The 22754-nt window shown below is 38.3% G+C and overlaps 1 protein-coding gene across 4 annotated transcripts in view; it reads right to left on the bottom strand.

Moving 5' to 3' along the window:
- LPAR1 (lysophosphatidic acid receptor 1) overlaps positions 1–22754 on the bottom strand; it is a 184800-nt gene that overhangs the window by 101778 nt on the left and 60268 nt on the right. For 2 of the 4 annotated variants that reach the window (XM_033237838.1, XM_033237837.1), the window contains exons 2-3: positions 10331–10408; positions 8932–9079 (exon numbers count right to left, since the gene is read on the bottom strand). The exons of 1 other annotated variant lie outside the window; for it this stretch is intronic. In XM_033237838.1, the coding sequence (XP_033093729.1) occupies positions 8932–8976 (45 nt within the window). In that variant the 5' untranslated portion in view covers positions 8977–9079; positions 10331–10408. Of the gene's footprint in view, positions 1–8931; positions 9080–9694; positions 9736–10330; positions 10409–22754 lie in introns of those variants that run through there. One more of the 4 variants, XM_033237840.1, reaches the window with a different exon arrangement.

The following is a 22754-nucleotide window of genomic DNA, read 5'->3' as shown; positions in this document are numbered from 1 at the left end:
AAACAAACATGAAAGGTGTTATACGTGGTTTACCCTAGGTGCCCCTGTACAATTTCATCTTATGAATAGAAAATTCAAAATGGGCTTTCAGATTCCAAAATAATATCTCTTTTCAAACTTTATCTGAGTTTATAAACACAAAAGGAGGCACAAGATGAATTTAAATTGCAATATGGAAACAAATTTAACTTCTAATAGAAACATGGTTCAAGATGAAGTCAGAAGTCTCAATGTTTATCTCCAGATGCATTTATTTCTGGCAATACATTGGAGTTTTCCATAGAGTGTTTATCCAACGTTGCCTTCCTTTGATGGGTCTTCTGGCATACCACATACACAGACCATATGTAGTGGTTCCCCCTTTCTCCCTGTAAAGAACTTATAGAATAATCATGGGGAAAAGGGAAAGAACTAACATATGTCAGGTATCTATTAAAAGGCTGATACTCTACAAAGCACTTAGCAGTTATTTCTGCCATTTAAACTTGTGACTACAGTGTATGTTATTTGAATTCTAGAGATTTTAAAAAATAAAGCTGAAAAAGACCTATGTATTGAAGATCCCCTAGCTATGGTGTATAACAGTCTAGATTTGAACCAAAATCCACCTGGGTCTATGCCCATGCATTACCTTTTCTCAATTCCATGTTAGATGAAATTATTGTGTGCCACTGGAAACATACTTCATACTGCAATTAATTGTTCACATTTTAGTTTGAAAGAAAGCACTATCAAGATAATCTGTAATCCCTTACTTCAGAAACTCATAATTTAATAATTGCAAACATTGTATTAATTCCCTTACTCTGGAGTCTTCTGTTTGTCTCATTTTTGTATTCTTCAGTTGTGAAATATTCTGGTTATAATTTCAATCTATATTCCCACTTAGAAAATAAAGAGAGGAAGTGGAATTGCCTTTCTAAACCTTAAGAGTCATTGAATCATATTATGCAAAAGAGTAAACTGATCTAATCAATGTTTTTAAAAAATAAAAATAACCCACCAACTACAAAAACACATTTTAGAACAGCAACTGAAGAAACCTGAATATCAATTGAGTATCAAGTGATATTAGGGAGTTATTTGTACTTTTGCTAAGTGTGATGATGGCAGTGTGGTTATTTAAGCAAATTATTTTTTAGATATGCATATTAACATAAGGGGACTTTTTAAAAGATGACAATGGTAGAGATTCTGAAATACTTCATCCCCAAAAACAGGAGCAAGTGAAGCAAGTATGTCAAAATGTTATTACTGAATCTAGGTGTTGGCTATATTGAGATTCATTGCTATTTTTATTTTTGTGAATGTCTGAAAACTGCCATAGTACAAAGTTCTATTTAAAAAAACAAATCTTTCAGCCTCAAAAAAAAGCAACCCACTTAATGTGAAATTCCGTTGCTTTGATTTAAAAAAAATCCACTTTCTAATATCAGAAATAAAACCTTCTAAAACACAGATTTTGAAAATACATATTTTGTTGAGAGAACCTATTGGTAAGGATGTCCAAAAAAAAAAAAAGTGTCTTCCAAAAGACAACAAGCAGACACCAATCACGTTTTTTTGCATTTTGTTTTTTGTTGTTTTCTGAGACAGAATCTCACTGTTTCACCCAGGCTGCAGTACAGTGGCACAATCTTGGCTAACTGCAACCTTTGCCTCCTGGGTTCAAGCAATTCTCCTGTCTCAGCCTCCTGAGTAGCTGAGATTACAGGTGCACACCACCACACCTGGCTGATTTTTGTATTTTCTGTAGAGACGGGGTTTCACATTGGCCAGGCTGGTCTCAAACTTCTGATCTCAGGTGATCCACCGGTCTCGACCTCCCAAAGTGCTGGGATTATAGGCGTGAGCCACCACATCCAGCCTCAATCACCTTTTATCAGAACAGAATGAGAACTGGAGGAACAATCTCTCAACTAAGACATTGAAAATCTACCCAAATTCACATCTTCAATGAAAGCTACAGGAAATCACTTGGAGGGATCAAAATACCTTTATGTTCTTGGCTTAAAACCAAAATGGTTGTGAACAGGCAACCTACAGAATGGGAGAAAAAATTTGCAATCTATCCATCTGACAAAGGTCTAATATCCAGAATCTACAAGGAACTTAAACAAATTTAAGAAAAAAAAAAAAAAACCATCAAAATGTGGGTGAAGGATACGAACAGATACTTCTCAAAAGAAGACATTTATGTGGCCAACAATCTATTCATCTGACAAAGGTCTAATATCCAGAATCTACAAGGAACTTAAACAAATTTAAGAGAAAAAAAAAACCCATCAAAATGTGGTTGAAAGATATGAACAGATACTTCTCAAAAGAAGACATTTATGTGGCCAACAAACATATGAAAAAAAGCTCATTATTCCCGGTCATAAGAGAAATGCAAATCAAAACCACAATGAGATACCATCTCATACTAGTTAGAACGGCGATTATTAAAAAGTCAGGAAACAACAGATGCTGGAGAGGATGTGGAGAAATGGGAACACCTTTACACTGTTGGTGGCAGTGTAAATTAGTTCAACCATTGTGGAAGACAATGTGGTGATTCCTCAAGGATCTAGAACCAGAAATACCATTTGACCCAGCAATCCCATTACTGGGTATATACCCAAAGGATTATAAATCATTTCTACTATGAAGACACATGCACACACATGTTTATTGTAGCACTATTTACAACAGCAAAGACTTGGAACTAACCCAGATGCCCATCAACAATAGACTGCGTAAAGAAGACATGGCACATATACACCATGGAATACTATGCAGCCATAAAAAAGGATGAGTTCACATCTTTTGTAGGGACATGAATGAAGCTGGAAACCATCATTCTCAGCATACTAACACAGGAACAGAATACCAAATAACACATATTCTCACTCATAAGTGGGAGTTGAACAATGAGAACACATGGACACAGGGAGGGGAACATCACACACCAGGACCTGTCTGGGGGTGAGGGAAGAGAGGAGGGAGAGCATTAGGACAAATACCTATTGTATGCAGGCATAAAACCTAGATGATGGGCTGGGCATGGTGGCTCACACCTGTAATCTCAGCACTTTGGGGGTCAAGGAGGGCAGATCACGAGGTCAGGAGGTCAAGACCAGCCTGGCTAACATAGTGAAACCCCATCTCTACTAAAAAGACAAAAATTAGCAAGGCATAGTGGCACACGCCTGTAGTCCCAGCTACTCATGAGGCTGAGGCAGGAGAATCACTTGAACCTGGGAGGCAGAGGTTGTTGTGAGCCAAGATCGCACCATTGCAATCCAGCCTGGGCAGCACAGTGAGACTCCATCTCAAAAAAAAATCCAACTTAGATGATGGGTTGACAGTACAGCAGTACAGCAAACTACCATGGCACATGTATACCTATGTAACAAAACTGCACATTCTGCACATGTACCCCGGAACTTAAAGTAAAATATTTTAAAATAAAATAATTTAAATTCAAATAAATATAAAAATTAAAATTTAAAAATAACAAAATGGTCATATAACAAATGAGAGACAGCATGATACACCTTGAAAAATACTGATATAGAAGAATCTTTCCTTACCAGAATCACAGGTGTGAGACCTGAATACCTTTGAGGTTCTCAGATACCTATTCTGGTCTCTAATATAATCCTAGGTTTGTGAGAAGCCAAACTGCTCACTCTGGTACTGAACTATTGACTCTTTCATGAAAAACGAAAATGAAACTTTTAATCCAAATTCTATCCACAGTAACCTGATCAAGCACAGGGTAACGTGCCTAACACAGTGCTAGAAACAGAAAATGGCTCTGGAGAGCTGCAAGTTTGTTTGGTTTACTACCCCATCCCCATGCCCCCAATATCCACAGGACATGAACACATTAACTCAGCCTAATGATAAACAGGTTCCTGTCTGCAAATACGTCCCAGGAGTTTCCTTTGAATAAGAAAACTCTCTTTCTGGGTCTGGACCAGCAGAATTACAAATCGGCTACAAACACAGAATCTTCTTGCTGCCGCTAGTCCAGTTTCGTCTTAGTATTCATCACCTAGCTTTGTAAGAGCTAGGTGCTCTCTTAGCATGAGAAAATAAAAATCTATCTCAGAGTCAAGGCGGGGTAAAGCAGAGAATACGAACTTGCCCCACTTCAAAGCACAAGGCATATCTTTCAACTAACTAAACAGCAATCCCAGCAGGCATGACAATGCAAGCTTTCTTCCCTATTATTGTTTGAAACAATCACAAGCTATTTGTCCATATTAATTAGTTTATATGTAGTATTAGGAAGCCTTGATTAGAAAAATGCTCTTTGTTACTAAATGAATAGAGTAACAAACAAAACCAAAAGCTTTTTTAAAAAAATTGTTGTTTTGGCCTTAGAAAAGGATTTTCGGGCCTTTCACACTTGAATGTGGATTTATCTTTACAAAGTCCCTGAATTCACTGGAAAAGAATGCAAGTTGATGTGCCAAACAATACCAGGCTAAGGTGACTGAGTGAGCTGCTTATTATGCTATGCCTAAGAAGATGCTATATCTAAATTATTTTTACCTTCTTTGAACATGGGCAAAACTGATAATAAGGGAGAAGACATCAGTAGAATTTTCAGGGCAAGGGCAAGGGCAAGTGAGCCTTGAACTAAATTTGACTGTACAAATTACATGTGAGGAATTGACATATAATTAGGAGGCCCATCACTGGCCAAAGGATCCTGGGAACCAAGTGACCCAATGGTCTGCATCTCTCCAGAAGAAGCTATCTATCTCTATGACCTAATGCCCGAGTGTATAGCTGGCTCCTTCCCCGTGGGCTTAGTTCCCCAACCATCAGAGGCTGCCACTATTCCCAAAATACAGTGAGAATAATGGAACTACCCTGGTTAAAGTTAATTAACAGACTTGCTCAATAAAACAATTATCGAAAGTCAGGACTTGAACCCAAGTCTATTTCAAAGGCTGGGACCATTAAGCTAACACAGACTTCTTTAAGATCAATGTTAAATTTGTTAATATGGTTTGAAAGGCCTTGTAAAATCTCCAATTTTATAACCTAACCTATTTATGCTAATTCCAGCATTTGCCAATTTCTGCAGTGTAACTATTTCATATGGCTGATTTCAAGAAGCTAGCATGAAGTCAACTGGCTCACAAAATTCCTGAAAATTTAACAATCTGCCTCTGTGAGTTGGTATAGGTGGCTCTAGGGACATCACTGTTTACAATCTCACGCCCCACTGTAGTGCAACCATCCAAAACAGAATTCTAAATGCTTTGCTCTCTCTCTCTCTCTCTCTCACACACACACACACACACACACACACACACACACACCACCTTGGGACACTTGACATTCACCCATGCTTTTTCTTCTCTTTTACCATGATAACTCATATTCATTTGTTCTCAGCCTAGTGGTCTTCCTTCAGGAAGTCTTCCCTGATCCTCTAAATCTTTTCCGGGTTCTCCACTTTCCTCCCAGAGCACCCATACTTCCTGTATTTGTGCATTCCTACATTGGTGACAAAACCTTGTAACTTTTTGTTTTATCTGTATATCTCCCACTTATCTCTAAACTCTGGCAGAGCAAAACTTATTTATCTTACTTATTCTTGTATTCCCCAGGCCTGCCACAGGCTTGCTGAACAATAATAACAATGCTTGCTAACACACACTGGGCAATATGTGCCCAGAATATGTCCCAGGCACTATTCTGAGTTTTATAGAAATTATTTCATTTCCTCCTTAAAATAACCCTATCAGGTTGGCTTCATTATTACCAGGCTCATTCTGTGGGTAAGGAAATAGGGGCACTAAGAGGGTGGATACCTTCCCCTCAGGCTCAGGTAATTAGTAAATCGAAGCAGGGTGACTGGTGAGCCTATGTTTCTCCCTCAAGAAACCAGTGTTTCTTGGCCACATTTTTTTCTCATTAGTGATCCTTAAGGAGAAAAATTAATTATATTTAAATTTTCTGTAATGAGAAAAAACTAAACACTAAGGAATAAGATTTTGTTGGATAGAGGTATAAGCTTTGGAGGAATTTTTTTCATCTCCCAAAACCCAATTTTTGTCCTCTTGGGGCAATATCACTATGTTAAGAATGTATGTTCTAGGACTTTCATTATCCATTTCCATTAATGTACCATATATTTGTCCCTAAAAATACACAGTCTTGTTTTAGAATTTTAATGGTATCTTCCCATAAGTACTATTTTGCATCTTGCTTTCTTTTTCTTCCATACGATATCTTGGAGTAATATATAGCTGTGTAGATATCCTCATTTTAAAACCACTGAGTAGTGGTCGGGTGCGGTGGCTCACGGCTATAGTCCCAGAACTTTGGGAGGCCGAGACGGGCGGATCGCCTGAGGTCAGGAGTTGAGACCAGCCTGGACAACACGGTGAAACCCCGTCCCTACCAAAAATACAAAAATTAACCGGGCGTGGAGGCACATGCCTGTAATCCCAGCTACTCAGGAGGCTAAGGCAGGAGAATCGCTGGAACCCAGAAGGCGGAGGTTGCAGTGAGCCAAGACTGCACCACTACACTCTAGCCTGGGAAATAGAGCAAGACTCTGTCTCAAAAAAAAAAAAAAAAAAGAAGGAAAAGAAAGAAAAAAGAAATGAAATGACTGAATAGTATTTCAATCATGTCCACATTCCTGAATTCATTAAGTCTTCTACTATTGGATATTCACAAACTTTTGTATTTCTTGGTTTGCAACCAGTGCTTCAATGAATATCTTTATACACTCCTTGGGCTCATGTGTGAGTGTTTTTCTAACGTAGATTCCAAGACAGCAGCAGGGCATGTGCAGAAATGTATAATTTGAATAGATACTGTTGAATTACCCTCCAGAGTGACTGTACCAACTTACTTTCCCACAGAGAATTTACAAGAGTACACATTTCCCCCAGTAATTGTATGAAATAGAACCTCTTTCTCCTTTGAGCAGTGTTAAACATTTTAATTAAATGAGTCATTTAGAGGTATTTCTGTTCCTCACCAGCTGATAGGAGCTTGTGTAACAGAGAAGATGTATAGATAAGAAGAAGCTATTGGAAATGCTGACAGATGACAGCAGCAACACCAGGATGTGGAAATGCCTTGTCTAGAAAACCTGCACTAGCCTAACTCACTTCACAAAAGGACTACGAAGAGTCATTACATGGGAACAGCTTCTGTGGACTTTGAAATGGTGACCTCAGGTAACAGGCACTAAATCTCTTTGCCCATTCTCCAAGTCTCTCGGATACCAAAAAAGTCTACTGAAGATAAGGGAAACCAAACACCCAAAGTAAATGAAGTGTTGAAAGGACAATGGTCCACTTACCAGAAAGAGAAATGCATATGACGATGGTAACACTAAACATTCTGGAAAATAATACTGAAGGCCTTGGTACTTTATTCTGTATTCATATGATATGAATAAAGGGCTTTATTCATAAGATAAAATCCCAAGGTGGATAACAATGATGACATCCCAAATGGTGCTGAGGAGAAAACACTATACTATATGAAGGAAAAATGCCCCTTTTCTCCTTTTTCCCTCTCCTTCTTCTCTCCCTCTCTCACAAACACACAAACCCCTATTAAAATACATACAAAATTAAAGAGCCTGCAAAATCATACTGAAAAAAACAGTGTGGAATAACGTTCTGTATCAAGCTCAAATTTCAATCAATATGGCTCTTTCTTGAAAGTATGCTTTTTTCTTCAAAGTTACCCGAGGCTGGGCACAGTGGCTCAGGCCTGTAATCGCAGCACTTTGGGAGGCCAAGGAGGTGGATCATTTGAAGTCAAGAGTTCAAGACCAGCCTGACCAACATGGTGAAACCCCATCTCTACTAAAATACAAAAATTAGCTGGGCTTGGTGGCAGGCGACTCAAGAAGCTGAGACAGGAGAATCGCTTGAAACCAGGAGGCGGAGGATGCAGTGAGCCAAGATCACACCACTGCACTGCAGCCTGGGCACCAGAGCAAGGCTCCCTCTCAAAAAAATAAATAAATAAAAATAAAGTTGGCCAAAAAATGATTGTCACGAATGAGAGAGGAGGTCACACTATAGAAAGAAGATAAATGAAGAGTAAATGGGAAACTACACTTCCTGAGCACCTCTGTATGCCTCATGTATATAAACCATCAATTAATCCATGTAACCATCATGTGAGGAACGATTACATGAGAGAGATCTGAAGCAGAGAGAGGTTGGCATGACTAAGGCTCTTTATCCCGCAATCAGAGGAGCAGGGATGTGAACTGTGGCCTTATGACTCCAAAGTCTGTTTCCACATTGTACCCTGCTGCCTGCTGAATCTGAAAGAGTCCAGTGAATGCTTGATTAAATCAGGCTGTAAAATCATCCGAACAAAGACCATGTCCCTGCCGTATTACTGCTCTTCACTGGACAGAAAAAAATAACTCATACGATTACTGTTCAGAAGTTCCTGGAATTGCATTTTGTTTTCAAAGTTCCTAGAACAGGTCAAGGCAAAAGAGTAAGTACAGGAGAAGGACGACAAGACAGCCCTCAAAAAACTTGTTAAAGTTAAATTCATTCTGATATATTTCATTAAACCCCACTCCAACCCCTGACCCACAAAAAAAGCCAAGACAGGAAAAGCAGCAGGGTTTACTACTGACTTATTTTGATTTAGAGTGTGATGCCTATAGTGACAGTCGGGCATCCTAAGCACTGAAAACCAAGGCCTCCTATGAACAGAGGCCAGTTCACTAAAATCACTTGTTCATTGTTCCAGCTGCTTCCTGAACTAAATGGCACCTCACTCACAAAAGCACCATTATTCAAATACGCCCCAAATGATAGCGAGAGAGATATGCATGATCCCTAGAGTCAAACACACTTCCTGAAACCCAGTTTAAATATTTGACAAACTTATAATTACGTCAGACCTCTGCTAGTTTGAAGCCCTTACCTGGGGCTGTGAAATTACAGGGATGGAAGTAGAGATGGCAGCCATGACAGCTCTGTGGTTGTAGATGGTGAACTGGCCCCAGAACTACGGGAGACTAATGTTCTTGTTTGCTGATCAGATCGAGGTCATGCTAGGAGAAGCTGTGTATCTGGAAAACAACAGGAAAACCCACATTTAGCATAAAAGGACTAGCATATGGGTGTGAAGTACCATTGGCCAAAGGAGGTAAGAATCCCTAGAGTCAAGTTTCAAATACTAGCTTAATGCAAACAGAAAGCCTGTAGGGAAAAGCTAAAGTCTAAAAGCCATGACTTCTGTGCTATCTGTCCAAATACTCTTAAGTTGAGGAATTTTCATAGGTTTGAATCCAACATGCCAGGTAGATGTTTTGGGAAGACAGTTTCAAGTTGCAGAGCTGGGGAGGGTGAGTCGGGGGGAAAAGTCATCCTGCCATTAAATAATAAAGGAATTGAATAATCCATAGTGGAGAGCTGAGGGCTTACATAGAGGGCAAAGGGAATGCAGTAACCACCCCCACTTATCTGAGGAGTGGATTCTAAACCCCCCAGTGGATACTTGAAACTGTGGATAGTGGGTTAGGTGTGGTAGCTCAAGCCTATAATCTCAGCTCTTTGGGAAGCCGAGAGGGAAGGATTACCTGAGGTCAGGAGTTTGAGACCAGCCTGGCCAACATGGCAAAACCCCATCTCTACTAAAAATACAAAAACTAGCCAGGCATGGTGGCACGTGCCTGTAATCCTACCTACTCAGGAGGCTGAGGCAGGAGAATTGCTTGAATCTGGGAGGTGGAGGTTGCAGTGAGCCAAGATGGCAGCACTGCACTCCAGCCTGGGCGACAGAGCGAGACTCCATCTTTAAAAAATAGAAAAAGAAACTGTGAATAGTACCCAACCCTGTAAATAACAGAGACAGTTACTAAGTGACTAATGTGCAGGTAGCATACACAGTGTGGAGACGCAGGACAAAGGGAAGAATCACATGGACAGTATGAGATTTCACCCACACTATTCAGAACGGAGTGCAATTTACAACTTGTGAATTGTTTATTTCTGAAAATTTTCATTTAATATTTTTGGACCAAGTTTGACTGCAGGTAACTGAAACTGTGGAAAGTGAAACTTCGGATAAGGGTGGACTACCATAATACCGTCAAGTAATTAGATATCACCCAGTTCAACCCCACCTATTTGCAGAAGAAAAAATTGAGGCTTAGAGAAGAAAAGGGACTAGAGTCACACATTTAATGGTAGGACCAGGACTACAGCAGTAACTCCAATTCCCAGGCCTATATGAAACGTAACAAAGTGAATGTGTTCCCTGCCTATATTTACTCAAGGAACTTAGTCACCGCTTTTAAGACTAAAGAAAGGCAAGATACCTGATGCTGTAGGAGTCAGTCCTGATAAGTCAGGTACTCAGATAGGTGGATGGGGAGCTTCATAAATCAGACGTCCACCTGTGTGAGAAAGAGAACATTTCTAAAATCCTTCTGACATCCTCAAAGAGAGGATGCTAAATAAACACAAAGTATAACCAAATCTTCTCTTATTTACATGTTCATTAGGAAAACTCAGACAGATGCTACCTTCCCCACACTAAATCACGGCCCTAGTTCTGTCCAAAGGCTGATGTGACTCTTTCCACATTGCAATTTAGCCCAGAAGAAAAAATTTTTCATTTTAAGAAAAGAATTTTAAAAAATTCTTTCATTTTTAAGAAACATTTTCATTTTCTGGTGATTTTCATACCCCCTAACAATATCTCTTCTTTTATTCAAAGACGTTATTGGCTGGGCACAGCAGCTCACGCCTGTAATCTCAAAACTTTGGGAGGCCAATGGGAGCAGATCATTAGAGGTCAGGAGTTTGAGACCAGCCTGACCAACATGGTGAAACCCCACCTCTACTAAAAATTTAAACCCAGAAGGCGGAGGTTGCAGTGAGCCGAGATTATGCCACTGCACTCCCACCCGGGCAACAGAGTGAGACTCCATCTAAAAAAAAAAGTTATTGAGCATCAATAGGGAACTGTGTGCACAAGAAGTAAGGCTAAGCCAACCTTGCCTTTAAGGAGGTTTTGCCAGTAAATACACTTTCTAGCTTCACCAGCATGCAAGATGATACCTGAACACCTTTTTTCTCTTTTTTTTTTTTTTTTTTTTTTGAGACGGAGTCTCGCTCTGTCGCCCAGACTAGAATGCTGTGGCCAGATCTCAGCTCACTGCAAGCTCTGCCTCCCGGGTTCACGCCATTCTCCTGCCTCAGCCTCCCGAGTAGCTGGGACTACAGGCGCCCACCACCTCGCCCGGCTAATTTTTTATATTTTTTAGTAGAGACGGGGTTTCACCGTGTTAGCCAGGATGGTCTCGATCTCCTGACCTCGTGATCCGCCCGTCTCGGCCTCCCAAAGTGCTGGGATTACAGGTTTTTTTTTTTTTTTTTTTTTTGAGACGGAGTTTCGCTCTTGTTGCCCAGGCTGGAGTACAATGGCCCGATCTCGGCTCACAGCAACCTCCGCCTCCCAGATTCAAGCAGTTTTCCTGCCTCAGCCTCCCGAGCAGCTGGAATTACAGGCATGCAGCACCACGCCCAGCTAATTTTGTTTGTTTGTTTTTAGTAGAGATGGGGTTTCTCCATGTTGAGGCTGGTCTCGAACTCCTGACCTCAGGTGATCCACCCGCCTCGGCCTCCCAAAGCACTGGGATTACAGGTGTGAGCCACTGCGCCCGGCTACCTGAACACTTTTTAAACTACTGGGAAATGATACTTTTCATAATAGTAAAAGTAATGAACCAGAGGTCACAAGATCCAAATCTTGTATCCTAGGAACTGTGCAGTTAGACATTTAATCCAAGTCCTTTGTCCCCCGAATCCCATGGTGCTACCCTATATTAGCTCAGGGATACTGGGCAAATGAGAGGCTCAGAAGTGTTGCTTTTCTAAGAAATAATCTAGGTTTGACAGCAACTTTTATAAGCTTAAATTTTTAATTGCTACATTTTTGTGCAGTATCCTTCATACTACAGTTTCAATCACTTTAGATTCTAGCTGCTTAGAACTATAGAGCCTTCCTATTTTCTTCTCCCATTCAAGCAATTATTTTCATTGACAAATAAGTAGTAAAGTTATCAAGCTATCTTGTCATGACATTCAACAGCGAATTCCACGCTGCCCTGTGACAATACTGATGATCTCCTTAGTCCCAGTTATAGGACAAATAAGACTTGTTTATCACACTGTGAAAGTAAATAAACAACCCAGGAGAAGAGTATATGTATACAGGACCTTTCTTTTTTCAAGATGACTGCTGGAGTGCTGAACGTACCCAAGAAAATTACAGGAACCTCAAGGTGCACTGTTTTATACTGAACTTATTCCTGGCATTATTTTTTGCCCACTCCTACTTTCATTTTTCCTTTCTCCCTCTTATGTATTTATAATTCACATTATCTTGTTCTATGTGACATAAATGAATATATCAATAATATAACTATAAAGCAAAAAATCAAGCACACAAGATTCCATTCTTAAGGATGCATACTATATGCTCAGGTCTAATATTTCACCAAGCTATGTCATTAAGCAATAGAACCTTAAAATATATTCAATATTCAGAATATAGAGAGTTGCCTGAAAGGTAAATAGAGGCAGCTAGCTTACAGTAAGGAAAGCGATATAGAAATGGATGAGATCCACCAAACAAATATGTCATATGGCGTTATTACTAACAACAGCAGAGGGAAAGATGGGAGACTGGGATTTAATGAAAGGCCACTGGATGCTGAGCTTTGGAGCAGTAATTTACCCTAGAGTTTGAGGCAGATACTATTCAATTATTTTACAAGGGAGACATCTGAGGCTTTGAAAGGTATTGTGAGATTATGCAACATACCCCCAGTCACACAGTCAGGAACTGAAAGAGCTGAGGTATGAACCAGGGCCTACGCTAAGATTCATACTCTTTCCACAGGCCAATACTCCAAGTGATCAAAGATTAAAAAGAGATGGAAAGCATGTGGAATCTTTAAGCAAAAATGTCAGATAAAAAATGGAGAAAGTAGGATGAAAGTCAGATGACTTGCAGAGTGACCCTGAGACAGAGAACCTTGTGCTCCTCTCATCTATATAAAATTTTAATCATGTGACCCTCATTTGGATGTTTCATTTCCTTGAGACGCCTAATAAACATGACAGACGCCTAATAAACATCACATTTTCAAGAAGAAAATAAGACAGAAAATTAACTACCTTCTCCTAAAACATGAGACATGTCTAATTTTGTTGAACCTATTCAAACATTACGAGAATGCTTTATAAAATAGCGTATGGTTACTTTGCCAAATACAAGGGCTAAATGACATTTAACTTCAAAGGTACAAATCAGTTTTCTTTTGGGGGTGAAGTCTTAAAATTATATTATGAAATCTATTTGCTTCTCAACTTATTTACGAAACTGCACATATCATGGGGGAACTAGAGACAAAAAAGACATCACCCTAAGTAATCATGCCATGCAGTATCTAGCTGAGTAAGCTGGTTCACTTTGACAGACAAACCCCCGCCTTACCAGAGCCCCAGACTGTCAACTAGAGAGTTGCACAATAATTTTTAAGAAAATACACCCCGGGCAGGGCGTGGTGTCTCACATCTGTAATCTTAGCACTTTGAGAGGCCCAGGCGGGTGGATTATGAGGTCAGGAGTTCAAGACGAGCCTGGCCAAGATAGTGAAACCCCATCTCTACTGAAAATACAAAAAAGAAAAACAAAAAGAAAAAGAAAATTAGTCAGGCATGGTAGCAGGCACCTGTAATGCCAGCTGCTCAGGAGGCTGAGGCAGAGAACTGCTTGAACCCAGGAGGCAGAAGTTACAGTGAGCCAAGATCACACCACTGCACTCCAACCGGGGCAACAGAGTGAGACTAAGAAATACACCCCTCTGAACTCTTCCAAGTACTTCAATACCTGTGCTGCAACTCTTCCAGCCTGCCATCAACCTAACTCTCCCTTTCCTTTGCTTGAGCTTCAAAACTGTGTTCTAGTCACAGAAAACCATGAAGCAATGTGGGTTTGCCCAGCTGACATCAGGCTCTCCAACTGCCCTTGGAGCATTACTGTTGCCCCTTCTCTTCTTTCCTAGTTGTCTCCATTTTCTATTCTCCTAGGCATCTCTTCTCATCTATATTTCTCTTCTCAAAACCGTAAAATTACCTCTAATGCCTCTCACTTGCAAAAGATGAGCTTTGTCATCTATTTATTTATTGGATCATTCATCCATTCCTTTACAATCACTGGGTCTAAATTACCTCAATATCCCCCCTACAATTCAAATCTCATGTATAAAATACAATTTCCAAATAAGAAAGCTATAAGCATATTTTTTTGCGCCAGATTACCAAAGAAATGACCAGCTGATTATAAGACAGGAAATATCCTGAATCAGCCCTGGAAACTAGAGATAGATCTTAAACATCTAGAAATATATACTTGAAAGAATCAACATGGGAGGTTGACAAAAGGACTAAAACATGATATCCTCTTCATGTGAAACTGCAACTGCACGACCAGAAAATAAGCAAATGAGAATCCACTAAACCCATAATGATACCCCTAGTTCAGTGGGATGGGGGCACTGAAGCCCAGGGAGACTCGGGGTACATTTAGAATACACTAACTCCTTTAAAAGGGTTCCTGGTTTCAGAGGCCAGCCAAGCAAGTAACCTCTGGCTGCATTTACTTCTGGTTGACAGGTGGCTATGATGACTACCACGGAAAACACGTGGGAAAAAGACACTCCCAGCTGGCTCCTGGCAATGGCAGCCATGCCAAGTGACAATGACCTTGCTAATTACTGAGTGCCACACCAAATACCTAAAAGAAAGTTTCTGGTTTGAGGCAAACTTCCCTGTGATTACTTCTGGAACTGATGCTGGCACTTTTCCCAGGCCTCACAGGAATATGAATTCATAATTGGTAAATTAATCTACTACAAACGTAACCTTTTTCCTTTGTCTGGACTTGAGTCAAACAGTGACTCATCCAAGTTTCTTGAAAGAACACAGGGTTGCTAATGCATGCGGGGCTTAAAACCTAGATGATGAGTTGATAGGTGCAGCAAACCACCATGGCACATGTATATCTGTGTAACAAACCTGCATGTTCTGCACATGTATCCCGGAACTTAAAGTAAATTTTTAAAACAAAAAGAGAAGGAAGGAAGGAAGGAAGAAGGAAGGAAGGAAGGAAGGAAGGAAGGAAGGAAGGGAGGGAGGGAGGGAGGGAGGGAGGGAGGGAGGGAGAGAGACAGGGCAATACCCGATACTGAATATGCATTGACTTCCCTAAGGATAAGCAAAGGAGAAAAATCTAAATCCACCAAGCAAATAGAACACATTATGGTTCAAAAAGGGGGAAGATTCTAGAATCAGAGCAAATATTTACTTAAGAAATAGGTATACTACATAAAAGAGAAAACTCTATTAACAGAAAATTTCTAGCTCATGTTCTTAAAATTCTAGGGGACATAGCAGAATCTTTGCACATAGAGCAGGTAGTCATAGAAAGAAACGTGAGACCAGAAGAGTGTGTTAACCAGAAAAGAAAATCTGAATTATGAACTTGAATAAAAGCAACCAATGAAGCAGAAAGTAGAATATTTTTAAAAAATAAAATTAGTGATGCAAAAGATAAAACAGACTTTTAGAGGTGGTTGGGGGAAGCTACATGGGTAAAGATTTTAAAGCCTTCATCCCCAAAACAGAATAGATGAACAAAAAGCAATAAAGGAGGAAAGAAGAAACCATCAATGCTGAAACCAGGAAAGGACACATTTATTCTCAAAACTTTAGAAAACTATTACAGATGAACAACAATTTAGATAAAATGGGGAAATTTTTCAGACTATGTATCATTCTTCAGAGAGCCCTATGGTTTGATAGAAACAAAATAGAAAAAATTCCTGAACCCCAAACCTGGAGGGACAAGATGAGATACAGGCAGGCCAGAGCTGAAGCTTGTCTTGTTTCTTATTATCTCTTCCCTATATCAGAGCTAAATAGCATCTGAAGCCAATCTTACACCATCTAAGGCCTGAGGCTGAATGATTTTTCTCTCTGGAATCTGAGCAGATGAATAGGTTTAACAACAGTAACATCAAGCATAATATATTGCACTTATTCAAACAAAAACAGGATGCTTAAAAATTGGTAATTCAAAATTTTAAAAAAGTTATTCTCACAGAAGTATAGAGCAAAGTGGTAGTTACCAAAGGCTGGGGTGGTTGTGGAGAGAGGAAGTTGGGAAGATGTTGATCAAAGGATACATATTTACAGTTAGACAGGAGGCATAAGGTCAGATCTACTGCAGTTAGGAGGAATAAGGTCAGATATATCGTGTAGGATGGTGACTATAGATAATGATGATACATGGTGTTCTTGGAAAATGCCAAGGCAGTGGATGTTAACTGTTCTTACCACAAAAAAATGAAGACTATGTGAAGTAATGCATTTGTTAATTCATTCCACTATATATATATGTATATATATATATATATATATAATATATATATATATATATATATATACTTCAAAACATCATGTTGTGCATGATAAATACATATAATTTTATATGTCAATTTTTAAGAATTTCAAAAAAAATTCAGTAGACAGACTGGAATATAACTTTAAGGAATGTGCCCAAAATGTAGAGTTTAAAAAAAAAAGTAAAGGAGACTAGAACAGTAAAAGTGAGAAGGCTACAAAATGAGTCCAGAAGGTCTAATAGCCAAATAGAATTCCAGAATAAAAGAGTAAAGGAAATGGGGGTGGGAGTGAAGTCAAATGACTAACTCAAAATATTTCCTAAAATGTAAGGTTATAATTGTGCAGATTGTAAGGGCTCACTGAGTGCCTACCTGCCCATTTCATTTGATTTCAATATGCCCACATTAAACACAGTATCTGTCATTATGAGTTGTATTTTTTTAACTGTAAGGATATTAAAAAGCTCCTATAAAATATCAGAAAGCAGGTAGGGAAGCTCATAAGCAAAGGATTAGGAATCAGAAAGTCTTTGGACTTTTCAACAGCAACCCTGAAAGCTAGAATACAATGAAGCAATGAGGAAGGCAGTTTACAAGCTAGAACTCTATTGGCGGATGTTCTTCTGCAAAGCAGGGAGGAAACTAGGAAAAAGACAGGCATGTGATACAGGAAACAGGAGTCCGATACAGGAGTGGGGAAAAAAGGAACTCCTGACATAATTATGAAGGGAAATCCTTGGGTGATACGCGAGAAGACTCAAGAAGTAGTATATCAAGAGGAGATTTGGATAACCAAGAGCGTTTAGGACTGAATGAGCAAAAAGCCCATAGAAAACTAAGCAAACATCAAAAGAACAATTAGTTTAAATAGAACAAAAAATTTGCAGAAGAGGAAAAGGATTCATAGAATTCTACATGGCTCAGATATGAAAGGCATTAACAAGGTCATCATCCTATTAACACTGAATAATGGCCTAGTCAAAATTTTGACCAAACTATACTAAGACAAGGAGGTTCTGGATGGGAGTATGTGAATGGTACACTTTGCACATGGTACATCTATAAATATTCAAAACTAGGAAGACAAAAATAAATAAAAATCTTAGAATTCCACAAAGTATATATTTCAAAACATATTCACAATTTTAAAAATTTTCAAAAAGAAGTAAAAAAAAAAATCTTACAGATTCAATGCAAGTATCAAATGAGGCTGCTAAAACAACTGACAGTGATAGCTGTGGGGAAGGTAAAATTGTAGGAAGGGAGCAAGGACTCCTCTTTCCTGGCAAGCCTCAGAGCTACTTAACACTTTAAATTACATACATCCTGTCATTTGCAGCAACAGGGATGAGCCTTGAGGACTGTATGTTAAGCGAAGTCAGGCACAGAAAGATAAATACTGCAACGTTCCCACTCCTATGAGGAAGCTAAAAAAGTTTATCTCACAGAAGTAGAGAGTAGAATAGTGCTTACTAGATACTAGGAAGCCTAGGGAACAGGGAGGGATAGGAAGAGTTTGGTTAACGGATATACAAAGTTACACTTAGATAGCAAGAATAACTTCTAGTGTTCTATAGATCTGAAGAGTGACATAGCAAATAACAATTTATTGTATTTTTTCAAATAGCTAGAAGAAAGGACTTTGACTGTTACCCATATAAAGAAATGATGAAGGTTTGAGGTGATAGATATGTTAATTACCTTAATTTGATCATTACACATTGTATGCATGTATCAAAATATCACACTGTATCCCATAAATATGTACAACTGTATGTCAATTAAAATGAATATATTAAAAGATAATATAGAGGAACAAATCCCAAGCATCTTTTAATTTCTTCTGCAAATAGCTCAGCATAAAATATATGTTGTAAATAACTTTATGTAAACCAATTTAGTTGTTTTGTCCTTAAAAGAACTCTTGTATAAGGAAACTACCTTACCATCACCACTTAAAAAATTAACCATAGGTACTTGATATCATCAAATATTCAGTAATTTCACAATCCCCTAATTTTCTTATAACTTTTAACAGTTTGGTTGGTTGAGTCAGAATTCAAATAAAGCACATACATTTCTTTTCTTTTTTTTTTTTTTTAAGAAAAGGAGGAAGAGAGACAGGCAGTGCTGCATAGTAGTTACAAGTACAGTAAGCTAGGGAATCCAACTGCCTAGGTTCAAATCCTTGTCTTGCCAGTGTGACCTTGGGCAGGTTATGTCATGTCTCCTTGTCTCAGTTTCTCCTCTGTAAAATGGATATGATAATAGTAAGGCTGCCACGTATAACTGTAAGAATTGAATTGATTAATATACCTAAGATATCTGCAGTAATACTTATGATACTGTGAACAATATAGTGAACATGGTAAAAGTGATAGCTAGAATTGTTTGCCAAATAAAGTATCTACCTATATATTTTTAAATTATAAAAATTTACAAGTTTGATTTTTAAATTTTTTAGGAAAATTAAAAAATAATAATAATATCATTGCAGAAACTAAAAATTTAAAACTACAAAAGACAGAAGTGCCACTGCAGAAAACCGAGTCGGTGCCATGGAAGTCTGGCTTGGGAAAAAGTACATGTGCTTACAATAATGGAATTTACTAGATTGATTAGAAATTATGGACATACAGAATCTACAAAGAACTTAAACAAATTCACAAGAAGAAAACAACCTCATCAAAAAGTGGGCAAAGGATATGAACAGACACTTCTCAAAAGAAGACATTTATGTAGCCAACAAACTTACAAAAAAATGTTCATCATCGCTGGTCATTAGATAAATGCAAATCAAAAACACAATGAGATACCATCTTGCGCCAGTTAGAATGGCGAGTATTAAAAAGTCGGGAAACAACAGATGCTGGAGAGAATGTGGGGAAATAGGAATGCTTTTACGCTGTTGGTAGGAGTGTAAATTCCACATTGTGGAAGACAGTGTGGCGATTCCTCAAGGATCTAGAACTAGAAATACCATTTGACCCAGCAATCCCATTATTGGGTATATACCCAAAAGATTATAAATCATTCTACTATAAAGACACATGCACACATATGTTTATTGCAGCACTGTTCACAATAGCAAAGCCTTGAAACCAACCCAAATGCCCATCAATGATAGACTGGATAAAGAAAATGTGGTACATACACACCATGGAATACTATGCAGCCATCAAAAAGGATGAGTTCATGCCCTTTGCAGGGACATGGATGAAACTGGAAACCATCACTCTCAGCAAAGTAATACAAGAAGAGAAAACCAAACACCACATATTCTCACCCATAAGTGGCAGTTGAACAATGAGAACACATGTACACAGGGAGGGGAACATCACACACTGGGGCCTATCAGACGGTGGACTGGGGGAGGTATAGCATTAGGAGAAATACCTAGTGTAAATGATGAGTTGATATGTGCAGCAAACCAACATGGCACATGTATACCTATGTAACAAACCTGCATGTTGTGCACATGTACTCCAGAACTTAAAGTATAATAATAAAACATAAAAAAAAAAAATTTAAAAAGAAATTACAGATATAAATTACAGAACACAAAGATTTAACAAATCGGCACACTTGAGAAAAATAAGTGGAACAGAAGTTACTTAGCGATAAAAGTAAACTTTCCTAACTCCTACAACTCAAAATCAAAAACAACAAGCAACTTAAAAATTGGGCAAAAGACTTGAGTAGACACTTCTACAAAAATGTATACACACACACACACACACACACACACACACCCCGCCAAACATGAAGAGATGTTCAACATCACTAATCATCAGCAAAATGCAAATGCAAATCAAAATAGTAAGATAACATCTGATACCATTAAGATAGCCATTATCAAAATAAGAAAAGAAGTATTAGCAAGGATGCAGACAAACTGGAACCCTTCAGCACTGCCAGTGGGACCAAAAATGGTACAGTCAGTGTGGAAAACAGTATAGAGGTTCCTCAAAAAATTAAAAATAGAATTACCATATGATTTAGCAATCCCACCTCTGGGTATATATCCAAAATAATTGAAAATGATTTTTCAAAGAGATATTTGTATACCCATGTTCGAAGTAACATTATCTACAAGAGCCAAGAGGTAGAAGCAACCCAAGTTTTCAACAACAGATGAACAGACATAAACTAAATTGGTATATACATACAATGGATTATCATCCAGCCTTCAAAAGGATATTCTGGCATATGCTATGACGTGGATGAACCCTGACGACATTATGCTAAGTGAAATAAGCCAGTCAAAAAGGACAAATACTCCACATATATCAGATAGCTAATAGAGTAGTCAAATTAATAGAGACAAAGTACAGTAGTACTTGCCAGGGACTGGGGGAGAAGGATGAGTGAGAAATTGCTGTGTAATGGGTATGGAGTTTCAGTTTTACAAGATGAAAAGAGTTCTGGAGATTGGTTGCACAACAGTCTGAATACACTTAACACTACTGAACTACACACTTAAATGGTTAAGAGGGTAAATTTTATGTTATGTGTATTTTACCATGATTAAAAATTCCAGGAAAACTATGAAGTAAATGATAACTGAAAAACAGGTTTAAGTTAATAAGCTTTAAAAATTAAAAGAAATCCCATTAAAAAATCAAATGGGGAAAATAAATCAAATCATAATAAAAAAAAAAATGGGCTGGACACAGCCATTAACCTCACCCCAACAAATAAGATGAAGGAATAAATTTCAAGATTTTGTCAGAAATATGGAATGATTCAAAAATTCTACAGCCAATCAAGCCTTTGTTTACCTGCAATAACAAAAACAAGCCACTTTTAATATTTTTAATTTTGTGGGTACATAGTAGGTGTATATATTCATGGGGTATATGGGCTATTTTGATGCAGGCATGCGATATGTAATAGTCACATCAGGGTAAATGGGGTATGTATCACCTCAAGCACTTATTCTTTCTTTGTGTTACAAACAATCTAATAATCCAATTATACTTTTATTATAAAATATGCAATAAATTCACCCTGTTGTGCTACCAAACACTAGATCTTATTCATTCTATTTAACTATATTTTTGTACCCATTAACCAACCCACCTTCCTAACCTCTCACAACTAACCTTCTATTCTTTATCTCCATACATTCAATTGTTTTAATTTTTTTAGTTCCTACAAATAAGAATATGCAAAGTTTGTCTGTGACTAGCTTATTTCACTTAACACATACAGTTGAAATACGTGTAACTAATAAGCTAAGATGAAAACTCCAGAAAATCATAAGAAAAAGGAGACCATTCTTCACCTTTTGAGAAAGGAGCCAATCAATACTATTTCATTTCTAAAGTTGATAAAATCAGAATTTCTGGTTTAAAGAATCGGAAAAAGGAAAGGGGAAAACAGGATGACAGAGATATGGCCATGCTAAACTTTTTATCTGGATTACTTACCCTACCACTGACTGGCTTATTTCACTTAGCATACCGCTGACTCTATCCCCTTCACTGACAGTGAAGCAAATGGTTCAGCTGGGATGAAGGAGGCTATGGGTCCATTTGCTTCACATGCAGATTCAGGACAAAGAAATCAGAACTGCATTTGAGAAACCAAATGACTACCTTATGTTTTGTTTTAAAATACCATCGCCACCTGTGGCTACAGGCTACTTTCCTCTCTGTGGCTTTCCTCTTTTCCTCAAAGCGTCAGGCCTATAAGATCTTGCTTCAGTGTACTCACAGGATACAGTATATTTCACGTTCATAAATCCTTTTCCACAAAAAAGATCAGTCTTTTCATTTGCTTCTCCAGCTTTTCAATTAGACCTTTTATTCTCAAATTTGTCTAAAAGTCTATCATTTTTTCTACAGGGCACAGAGCTGATGCATTCCAAGGAAGAAATACAACCAGCCCATCCTGTGCACACTGAATGCAGAGAGAGAAACACAATTAACACAATTGCGCCATTTTACATGTATTTTATCAGGTCAGGGTACAGTATTCTAGAAGCTGGAGAAACTGGTCAAAACTTATATAAGTAAACTCACTGTCTTAATTTCAAAGACTGTATTGCCAACTATATAGTTTTCACTTTAGAAGTGGTCCTGATGGATAGGAATGCTATCCTGACACTTACCAAAATAACCAAGAATTGTAAAATTCAAATTATGGAGATTACCATCTTAGAATAAGTGTCACCATGAAGGCAAAGGATATATTGGCCAAACTGTTTGGCCTCAAGGTCAAGCTAGTTTGTGTTACAATGCTTAGAAAATGGGAGAAAATC

This window comes from Trachypithecus francoisi, unplaced genomic scaffold, assembly GCF_009764315.1.
Source record: "Trachypithecus francoisi isolate TF-2019V2 unplaced genomic scaffold, Tfra_2.0 Lachesis_group16, whole genome shotgun sequence".
Classification (NCBI taxonomy): Eukaryota; Metazoa; Chordata; class Mammalia; order Primates; family Cercopithecidae; genus Trachypithecus; species Trachypithecus francoisi.
Note: the sequence above shows the minus strand (reverse complement) of the source record. Positions and strands in the feature narration are given on the sequence as shown.